The sequence below is a fragment of the Gastrolobium bilobum genome, unplaced genomic scaffold (assembly GCF_033153095.1).
Source record: "Gastrolobium bilobum isolate Gb01-03AN ecotype WA unplaced genomic scaffold, APGP_CSIRO_Gbil_v1 utg4223, whole genome shotgun sequence".
Classification (NCBI taxonomy): domain Eukaryota; kingdom Viridiplantae; phylum Streptophyta; class Magnoliopsida; order Fabales; family Fabaceae; genus Gastrolobium; species Gastrolobium bilobum.
Genome location: NW_026895490.1, coordinates 48,569 through 60,652, shown reverse-complemented (window position 1 = coordinate 60,652; position 12,084 = coordinate 48,569). Strand labels below are relative to the sequence as shown.

At 32.7% G+C, this 12,084-nt stretch overlaps 1 protein-coding gene across 1 annotated transcript; it reads right to left on the bottom strand.

Moving 5' to 3' along the window:
• Nucleotides 1-204: 204 nt before the first annotated feature.
• Nucleotides 205-940, bottom strand: LOC133313959 (ethylene-responsive transcription factor TINY-like). Its single transcript, XM_061515388.1, has one exon. It carries the CDS (start codon nucleotides 938-940, stop codon nucleotides 242-244), a length of 699 nt encoding a protein of 232 aa, XP_061371372.1. The 3' UTR covers nucleotides 205-241.
• Nucleotides 941-12,084: the final 11,144 nt, after the last annotated feature.

Below are 12,084 nucleotides of genomic sequence, written 5' to 3'. Positions count from 1 at the left end.
GGGAGAGAAGTGTAAATTAAACTAACAGAAAGTAGCAACTTGAGAAACAAGAAAACAAATATATATATTTATATATAAACATATATTTAGCCCTTGAAAGAAAAATTGCCAAAGGGCCCATATTGAAGGTTAAGTAATAAATACTATGTAATTCATAAAAAAAAGAAAAAGGAAAAAAAGAAATCACACTCCAAAGGGAAAACACTAAACATTAGTGTTGTAACAAAGAACAATCTTCCTCTTAAGGCCACGATGAAAGAACCATACTCTCTGAGTCTTGCATTGATATCATGTTGTTCATATCTCCAATAAAGTAACCACCATTATCCTGGTCATCATAAATGCCGTGATACCACGGGTGAGGATAGGGCCACCCATCAACCGGGTCGAAAAACACGAACTCTCTACTCGGGTCGGGTGATTCGAAACTGGTTCCCAACGGCGGAAGCTCCACTATCTCACCCAGATCCTCCGGCGTCGACGACGACGAAGACGAATCCTCCGGCGACGGAGGGGTGAGATGAACTTCCATGGAAGCGGCTTTGGCTGCGGCTGCTTGAACGTCCCGGGGCGAGTTGGATGCGGGTCGGGGCAGTGACCCGGCGAGTTCGGGGAAGTTGAGGATGGCTGAGGAGCCCTTTATGGTGAGCGCGGCGACGTCGTGTGCACGCGCCGCCATCTCTGCGGTGGCGAATGTACCGAGCCAGATTCGGTTCTTCTTTCTGGGCTCTCGAATTTCGGATACCCATTTGCCCCACGTGCGCATTCGGACCCCTCTGTAAACCGGGTGCTTGCTATTGCTATTGCTATTGCTATTGCTATCTCTCGCACGCTTTCTTGAACTTGATGATGGTGGTTGTGGTGGTGGTGGTGAAGATGAAGAAGGTGAAGTGCAACTTGTGCTTCTTGTCTCTGTTTCTGAGCTTAGTGGCTCAGCCATTGCTTGTCACACTTCAAAAGCTGTGTTCTTTTTTTGTTTTACGGAACAGAAAGTTAAGGTTTTTTTGTTTGTTTTGTTTTGGTTTGATGTCTATGTTTGGTTTTGTGAGAGTAAGTGTGTTTGGGGTGTGTGACAATGACACAGAGTGTGTGTGAGAGAGGGAGAGTGAAGGATGTGAATGTGGAATGGAGGAGGGAAGAGGGGGGGGTTTTAGTAGAGAGGGTGAAGGGGAGAAAGAGAGAGAGAGAGAGAGAGAGAAAAGGGGAAGAAATGAAAGAAAAACGTGGGGCTTATCTTTTAATTGTAAGGACCCCCCTTCCCTACGAAGTCCCACACGAATGGCTCTGCTTTCAAAGCCACATCATGGGTTGTTTTAGTAGTGTAGATCATATATATAGTGCATATTCAAGAATCAAGATTATGGTACATGCACAAGTACTCTTAATATAAATTTTTATATAGGGGAGGAAGGGGTAGGGAGGGTGGCGGAGAAGGATGAAGGAAGGTGTCAAGGGCACTAAATAGCTCACAAAAACAGGCTGGCAGAGAAAGAACCGTGTATGGAGATTTTCTATGGTGTTGTGGACTTGTGGTAGTGGTATTATAATTACCTAAGCTACACTCCATCTCTCCCACTCTCTCTCTCTCTCTTTCTATGTGTATATATATATATATATATAGGATCCTTTAACATCAGTGTCAAATTTAAACTTTGACACCTTATCTGAGAGTCATTAGATAAAAAAAGATCAACGACTTTGATTTGTAAGTATGTGACACCATTGATTTTTTTTTATCTAACGGCCCTCAGATGAGGTGTCAAACTTCAAATTTGACATCAGTGTCAAAGGATCCTACCTCATCTGAAGGCCATTAGATAAAAAACGATCGATAGTGTCACATGCTTACAAGTCAGATTCGTTGATCTGAGGGCTCTCAGATAAGGTATTTGACACTCTGTCAAAAGATCCTGCCTATATATATATAGAGAGGAAAGTGTGTATCATTTTAAAGGACATAAAGTTGTTGTGTCATTTTAAGTGAGAGAAAGAGATAAATCATGGGGGGGAGTGGGGGAGAAATTTTTAAAAAATGTGGGTCCCACATATTTATTTGAGTAAAAGGATGTAAGGTGTGTCATTTAAAATATATATATATATATATATAGGCAGATCCTTTGACACCATTGTCAAATTTAAAGTTTGACACTTAATCTGAGAGCCCTTAGATCAAAAAAGATCAACGACTTTGATTTGTAAGCATGTAACATCATTGATCTTTTTTTATTTAACGGCTCTAAGATGATGTGTCAAATTTTAAATGTGACACTAGTGTCAAATGATCCTACCCCATATATATATATATATGATAAAATTATTTATACAATCGCTTTACGTACAACAATGACAGATGTATGATTATAATTCTTATTTAATGCTTTTATTTTTTGTATGATTATGATTTTTCATATTTAATGCTTTTAAGTATATATATGGATAGTATTTGACACTAGTTGCACATGCAGCAGCGGTAACAATGTAAATCTTTTTTTTTTTTTTTGGAAATAACAAAAATGTAAATCCATATATATATATATATATATATATATATGGCTTATCATTTCTCAAGCTGCCGGAGATAAAGTTATATCCGGCTACTAAATCATAACCGTACAAAGATGGATCAATGGTGATAAAGGAAGAGAGAGAAAAGGGGAATCATAACCATTCAAAGGTAAATAAATACATATAAGGAAATAAATAATCAAAACGACGTAGTTTTGGGGTGGCCGAAGATAAATTTATCTCAAGCAGCTTGAGAAATGTTTTTCCCATATATATATATATATATATGTTCTGTTTTAGATTCATGTTCACACACTCCCTCACTCTAGTTGATTGACCAAAATACCGTAAATTTGAAAAATAAAATAAAATAAAATATTTTAGAGTGAGTTTTTAACATATTTATTTGATCTGGTATAAGAATTACAATATGTATGTCGTTACATATCAGTATTAAAATTTCTAATTAAAACAAGAAAGTTTCGAAAAACAAAATATAGATAATTACAAATTTCAATCAGTATTTGGACTTATCGATTGTTTCGAATTTGACTAGCGAAATTAGTTAAAACCCGACTCGTACCTGCCGGGTCGATTCGGGACTCGGTAACTCGGTGGGTTTTCTGGTCCGAGCGGGTAGTTAGATCGGTTATGCAGTCAGTTCGAATTGGACCGGTTGACCTGGTCGAAACCCGGCGACCCGGGTTAAACCGGTATTTTCTTCTCTCTTTTTTTTTTTGGTAAACTTTTTTTTTTTTGTTGATAAGAACTCTTGAATTAAATCATATTTATATTTTATGATGAATATGATTAAAAGTAAGGTGAAAATAACAAGGTATTTTAGATTAGTGTAGTTCGTTTATGTAATTTAGTTGCATCTTATAATGATCTCATGAAGTTAAGTGGTGATAGACACTGATGGTCTCATGATCTCATCTCAACGGTCTAGAGCTAGAAGCTTAGAAGTATATAATATTTGCTATCATTGAAAACCAATTTATTTTTTGAAGTTCATAGATAGTTTTCTTATGTGAATTTTTATTAATATAAGTAATATTTTTATATTTTTAATATGTGAATAGTAAAACCGGTCAACTCGGTTGAACCAGTGACCCAGTGACCCAGTACCTCGACCGGTTCGATGACCGGTCCGAGTTTTAAAACACTGAGCGAAATAATCGATTAATAGGTGAATAAATTTAAAAAATAATAATTATGCTGATTGAATTATAATAAATTATTTAAAAATTTCTTATGTTGATTGAAACGTGATTAATTATTTTCAAGTAACACAATAATGATTCGCATAAAGATTATTTCTAAATTGATAATTAACGTAATTATTAATTATGACTGGTGTTTGAGAATGAGGAAAAATTGAAAGTAATGGTGATATGGAAATAAAAATGTGTAAGAGGTGAGGGGTATTAATATTTCTAAGGTGAAACCGGAGTATCCCCTTGGGTGCTGCTTTTTTCTAAAAGTGGAAAAAAAAAATTCATTTGAATTCAACTTTTAATTTTTATTTTCGTTTAAGTTTAATGTTTTTTTGAAATTTTGAATATGATGTACCTACATCGGCACCTAAAATTTATTTGAGAGACAAGATATATTTACAATAAGAAGGGTGAGCGAGTGGGGACAGAGTGAAAATTTTCTTCTATGCAACGGATGTACTCGTTTCGGTACATTTTTTTTAAAAGAAAAAAGTTTTCTTCCACTTTAATTCATATTTTTTCAAGTATTTCTCATCAAATTTTTTTTTTTTAATACTAATGTTGGGTACATTGGTTGTACCAAAAAATTGTTCGACGTGGTGGTATGTAATGCGGTATATGCGGTATATATATATATATATATATATATATATATATATATATATATATATATATATTTTATGAGTTGCGGAAGTTCAAATTGAGCATCTGTCAGTACAAATAATGTGTTGTCTTCACATTAGACATTATAAACATGTTAAAATTTTTAAGATGATGTATTTTTTTTAAATGTTCTACTTGAATCACTCTCCCCTCACTCTAGCACTTCACAGCTCAATTAGAAGCTCAGTGTGTTAAATATTAAATATTAATTTTTTTTTCCCTTCTTTTTTTCCACCTATCTCCTAAGTAACATTTGTCATTGTGGATGATTTAATCGGTGTTAGTGCGGAGGTAAAATTAAAATAAAGATATATATATATATATATATATATATATATATATATATATATATATTAAAAAAAGATATATAAAATTTTAGGTATAATTAATGATAATAAAATTATAAAAATAAAACAAACATGAAGTGACATGTATAATTAGGATACGTCATGCAGTTAATTTTCAGATTCCAATTTCGAGTTTTTATTCATGTGTTTCCCTCTTCAGTCTTCACCCATTCAGTAGATTTGTGAATATTGGGAACATTAAATAATATTGAGCGAAGATATTTATACGTGTGCTTGGGTATGTATATTTATTATTGTTCTAAAATGTCATTAATTTGCAACTTCTAGATGGTCCCAGTACTATTAGGCATGTCTCGAATTTGATTTTATATTTGCTAGAATCCAAAATAATTTATTTTGTGGGGGTAAGTATTCGTCAATTATTATTATTATTTTAATCAATAAACTATAAGTCTACCCAATCAAGAGAAATATATATTATTTAATTTTAGGTACACATTATTTTGTAGTCAGACATAAAAATTAATAAAATGGGATTTTTTTTTCAAATCACAAGTTGTGCGTGGGTCAGTTTGTGTATCTTAACTAATTTATCTCTCTGTTGTAATATAAGGTAGGACATATGACGGGATTATAAAGAAAATTATTATAATAAAACAGTAATTAGCATAGTTAGAATTCAAAATTATGAAACTATACCTACTAACACCCCTCCCCTATTTATCCTTAAACCAATCAACCAACTAGAGACTAGAGAGAAAGCTTTTTTTTTCCTTCTTTTTTTTCCTTTTTTTTTTTTAAAAACCTGAAGTAAAGCTTTTCAGATTGAGAAGGTGGTGACATAATTAATGATCAAATTAAATAAAACACTTTAGAAAAAAATGATATTTTTGTTTTGATATATTGTCCCTAATTATTTTTTTGAGATGAGTTGGTCTCTGAATATCTCTATAAGCTTCAATTATTTAAGTCAACTATAAGATTAATTCCTAGTCAAAGCTTAGTAGTTAAGTTCGACCCTACCCAAAAATGATATCTTCTGCCGCGCGGAATGAAATTATAATAAATTTAAAAAGGAATTTCAATTTATCATTTTAATAAAAAAATTAGACTAAATTTTATATCAATTTTTCAACCCCTATTATTTTCAAATTAATTCAAGTAAAATATAAAACCAAACTGGTGCTTATAACAGGGAAGCTTCTAAAACAATGATTCTAAATAGATAACCAGCAATAATCTACATACTAATATTTTTGTGTGATCTGAGTTTAAAGTCAGAGATAAAGACAATAATGATCCATACGCATGAGTTTTGTGTGACCTGCTTGCTTTATACCACGTGTGATTGAGAGGATCTTTCTTTTAGTCCAATTAAGAACAATTGTTAGACTAATATTAGAGTTAATATTAGAGAATTCAACCCGGTTCTTGGATTTTCTACGTCTTTCTTATTATTTTAACATACAATTATAATGGGGTTTGCATTCATTATTTAACATGATAACAATTTTTTTTCTAAACACACAACATTTTGTGAGACCCGCATGTTTTGAAGAAAAAAAAAATTACGGCACGCAAAACGAATCTCTATAACATAACACAATCATTTTTCCTAACACATAACTCTTATAAAATCCAATTATAATTATTCATGTTTAGCTTCAAATTCATTAACAATATTTCTCGCCAATTAGGGATCTCAAGCTTAATATAACTTAAAGTAGGACGGATAATGCCTTTACTTTGCTAAATTGTAATAGGATTAGTATGCATGTTAAATTGGTGGCGGCATTACAGAAAAAAGGAAAGTATAGAAATCGACAAACGGAAGAAAAGAAACATATTGGACTTATATAATTCATTAGCATGCTAATCTGTGTCGTAAAATAGCAGCTAGCGTTGTTCTTTTGTGTTCATTCTCTTTGCTATATGTAATATACTATATAAGAAAAATCCACGCAGTTTTTACCCATCAGCGCCCATTAGCATACTCACTATATGAAGTATTGAAAGTACACTTTAATACCCACCTTTAGTTGTTATTTGGTTGTATAAGCCACTTGGATTGATATAGTGGCAAGTAATTTAAATAGTTTGCATGAGATTATAAGTTCAAATTTAAGTGTTACCATTATATCCCAAAAAAAAAAAAAAATTGGTTCCATACAGATATTTAACATACATATATAGGACATTTTGATACCATGAATATTTATTAAATTTTGTAACTAGTTAAAATTGATGTTAATGAGATCAAGGATATGGATATCAACGTATTATAGAATCTTTCGCTTGGATACCACAAGGAGGGGTGAGCATTTACGGTTGCCCCTCCCTAAACTTCGATTATTATTATTGTATGTAGAAAGTAATATTTGTCTAATAATAATAGACTAGTAGTGCTAATACTTAGCCCTTCCATAAAAAATATTTGTAATAATTAGTCTATCCTAATATTAATCTTAATAAGGGAGGGTTATAGTTACAAACTTTTATTTTACAAATTTTTATAAACTAGACAATGTATTAAGAGTAGTATAATATGTTCTAGAATGTACTACTCTTAGTACATAGTAAAATTTGTAAGAGTTTGTAAAAAAAAGTTTATAACTTTCCCCTTCTTAATAAAACTTTTAACTTTGATACTTTATTTTCGTCGCCCATCATAAAAGATCATATATCCGCCATTGGTGCTATGGACTAAAGTTTTAGGAAAGTCACCGTAGGTGCTATCTGAAGTATGACTGCGAAATGAGAAATGTATAAGGGCATATAAAGAACCTTGGGATACACCACTTCAAAAGCTAGCTCAAAGGGTGGGAGTGCCCAAGGCCTTATAAACCTCACATTAGTTGCCCATACAACCAATGTGAGACTATATTTCTCAACACGCCCCCTCACACGAGAGCCCACTGGGCTGAAGGGTGGACAACATACAAGTCCACCTACATGCGGAAATTCCACTACAAAGGAAGTGGGAGGTGATGGGATTTCGAACGCTCTGATACCATGTTAAGAACCTTGAGATACACCACCCCAAAAGCTAGCTCAAAGGGTGAGAATGCCCAAAGCCTTATAAACCTCACATTAATTACCCATACAACTAATGTGAGACTATATTTCTCAACAAGCACAATGGTTTACTCATCAAATATATGAATGCAAAGGGTATATATAATTGAGAAATACTCCTTAATGATATGAGTTTGCCAATTAGCTGATTATATGAGTTTGCCCATTACCTCACTCCTTTGTGTGAGGGAATTGAACCAATACTGTATCAAGGGTGAGCAGTCTCTTAGAGGCCTATATAATAACTATGAGCAGGCAATGAAATGACCCTTTGATAGGCCTATGAAGTTCAACTCATAAGCAATGAATTATGAAGAAGGCTAATCCATAACACAACACTTCATGCAAACAAAACTTATAATGATTTTTACGTTAAATGTTGTTATTGAATTAATATCCATATTGTTAAATACGTACATAAGAAATTTACATAAAATTTTGCATTTGATTCGAGAATTTTTTTTAAAATTTTTTTATTTAAGATCCTCTCAACCTCTCCTCCTTTGGAATTCTTCCGCAAAGCCGTCCCATTTCTGGTCTTAGAACCACCTTTTCGTGTTTAATAACCTCTTGGATTTATCTCCTCCTCAAGCACCATTCTAAAAGGACAAGTAAGAAATATTATTCTCTAATTTCACTTCTAAAAGCTAAAAAATATTTTATCAAAAAAAAAAAAAAAACTAAAAAATAGACAAGTAAGAAATGTTTTCTAAAACAGAAATCAAATAGGCACTAAATTTCACATAGGCTTATTTGAAAAGAAAATAAAACTATTCAGGGTCAATTTGGTGAAAAAGGCATTATTTAATGAATACATTTCTAATATCATCGTTGTTATATATAGACTCATGAGTCATGACGGTTCAGTTAATTCAGACACCATATAAAAGTATAAATTTTGTGACGATATAAAAAAAAATGCGTAGTCCACATAAAATTGATGGTTTTGTAAGAAAGCACCTCAATGAGAAACAAAACTTCAGTGCAATCATTTCTTGCTTTTACCCAATTATTAATAATTTGATTATTTTTAGATAATAATAGATAGAAACAACGCACACGCAAGAAGTTCTTTGGCTGTTATTTGTTTCTAATAAGTTGTTTCATAGTTGGTATGGTGAGTCGTATACATAATCAGTTGATTTTGATCAATCTCAACCCCCGACAATTATATTAAGAATTACTTATATCCTAGGAATAGATTAATTTATAGAAATATTCTATTTAGTCCAATAAGAAGATTAATAAGATCAAATCAAATCTCAAACCATGTATTCACGAGGAACCCTGACTGCGAATTCCAACCCCCCGCTAGAATCCGCATACGTATCATAAGATAAATGAACTACTAATGCACTGAACTTCAATGCATCAGTAGCACCGAAGATTTTTCCCTCAATGTGGGAGCAAACTCCAATCATTGAACACAGGTTCTCTACTTAAATTCTGAAAAATTATTTTTAATACTTATGGATATACAAATTACTCAATACATCATTTACTAAATATAAAAAAATAACATATTTATATTACCCTTCTTTTTATAATAATTTCCTTATATATATATATATATATATATATATATATATATATGAGTGTTGTTTTTCTCTTATTATTGGAGAAAACATCATTTTTCTACAGACTCAAACTTCAAACGGGACCCACCATTTCAGAAATATAAAAAATAAAAATAAACTCAACACAAACTTCCATGAATCTATAAGGCCCTGTTTGGTTCAGGAGATCCTACAATTTAGCTAGGCAAATGAACTTGGCAATCCTCAAAGACTTCGTTTGGTAGAGAGATTTCGCAAGGGTGCCCATCTATCCCACTTGCATAGGATTTCTCCATTTGGTCTAGAAAGCGGGGCATTCACATTGTTGAGAAAGCGATCTTGGATGTGGGTTTTGGTCGATAGCCATCTAAATTGGAAAGTGAAAAATTAAAGCTACCGAAATTATCTTCATGATATTATCTTCTTTTGAGTGGTCAGCAGCCACCCACTTCGTATTTTGCTGAAGGCGAGTTTGAGTTTGGCTAATTTGAGCTGAGCTTCTTTCGGTTTTCTCTGCTTTGTTGCTTCTCTTTTGCCAAAGCCAAGAGGATGAGAGGCTCAGATGAAAAAGAAGGGTTTATGTATGTTTTCACCTCCGTCTGGTGAAAGGAATTTTTTTTCACATGCATTTTGTTAGTCGTGTCAAGTTTCAATCTTCTGGTTTCATATGTCTCCGGCCTGAGTAGTATAGGGCCTTTATCTCCTGGGATATTCATCTTACAATTAAGGTACTGAATGATAACATAATTGAACAGAGTTTTTTTGTTTTAAAAACAGGGATTTTTTTTTTAATTATCACTTATTTCTCCATCTATATTTTACCTCAAACCAAACATGAACTTTGTAAATCTTACCTAATTTGCCCGGTTAAATTTTTCCAACCAAACAACTTTTTTTACATTTTCTTACCAAACTCACTTTCCAACTATTTCCCTATTAATTACATTTCCTTAATATTCAAAAAATTTCTCCTCAACCAAACGCTCACTTCAATTACTATGTATCAGTTCCCATTGGACTGAAGATTTACTCAAATTCTGGATGTCGACACGACAAAGCCAAGTTCATTGGTTGATTCACCAGTAACTCTCGATTACAGTCTGAGAGAATCAGTACGATTGTACCACTTGCATGAGCTGTCATTGCACAAAGCTGTTTTGTTCAATAATTAACTTCTGTTTGCATGCATATATTAACATGGTTGGATATATATGAGATCATCGTAAGAGTGATACTTAAGAAGTACTATGTACTCAGGTTCTCTTGATTGGATGTTGGCATTGGATGCTTATTTGGATTGCTGGCATCATAATTAGATAAGGAAAATGTAAGAGAAAAACTTTAAGGGTGTGTTTTAAAGAGAAGAAATTTTTTTATTGAAAAAAAAAAATTTCTGGAAATATTATGAGAAATTATTTTTTCTAGATAAGTTACTAAAAGTTATTTGGTAGGCAAATTTTTTTATGAAAATGTTGAGTTAATTTTACTGATATTATATGTTAATTTTTTCACTACATGAGAAAAAATAATTTCACCCCTTCAATAATAATCTTCTCCAACCATTTTACATACAAAAACAAATGATGGGGAAAAATTTTTCAGCCAAAATTTTACTTCACCTCTTACCAAACATAAGCAAATAATTTTCCCATCTCATTTTTTCAGAAATTTTTTTTTTCACCTCTTACCAAACACCCCCGAAAATTATGTTGTAGGAAAATGATTACTTCAAGTTATAGAAACAAAATTAAAAGTGGAACCTACATGAAAGAGGACAGAGAGGGAAAAAAATGGGATCCACCATACTTTTGTGTGTAGAAAATTTATTTATCTCATGTAAAATGAGATAAATATAACCCAAACTTTAATGCACCACTTTTATTAAAAGAAAAATTTTTCTTTTAAGAATTAAAGAGAAATGTAAAAAACTGAATACATTTTTTCCCTTTATAATAAAAGAAAATACCAAGTTCGGTTACATCGATGGATTAAATTTTTTCTAAAAAAGTAGTCCGTCTAAACAAACACTACCACTCCCTTTTTATTTGGACAACCTATTTGTCTCATAAATTATACGGACCAATTTTCTTTTTCGAAACTTGAGATTTCGTTCAAGATGAAACGGTTGAAATGTAAGTGCTTCCAGTGCAATTGTAATTTTTTTTATAGCCAATAGCACAGAGTCCCAAAAACAAAAACAAAGATAGAATACCAAAACATAAACAGAAGTTACTCGATCACCAAAGTTTGCGGACTTCCCACTCCACTAAGATCAACCAGATAAATAACGTGAATGTCAGGTGGTGGTTCTTCACAAAAAAGATAGTGCACAGCCTCATCATGCTCTAAGATAAAATTTGCCATCCCCGCACAAGCATTTCCTTCGCTGAACGTGGGATTGAAACTAACCGACCAATCTTTCTGAATCCCGTATCCGAGAAATCAACTGACTCTCACGAGCTGCTGCACCCTGGGAGGTGAGCACAGTGATAACACAAGTTGAATCACTTTCAATTATAACATTACAGTGATCAGAATTCCAAGCTAATTCCAGCCCGCAAAACACACCCCACAATTCTACTCTAAAAGAACTACAAATCCCAAGTCTATAAGCAAATCACCCAGCCATCTCTCTTGAGAATCTCTCATAACCACATCACAAGCAGCTATGCCAGGAAGCAACACCATATGTGTTAACCTTAACAAATCCCAAAAAAAGAAATTGCCAAGAAATGTCAACATACATTTTTCCGCGTACAA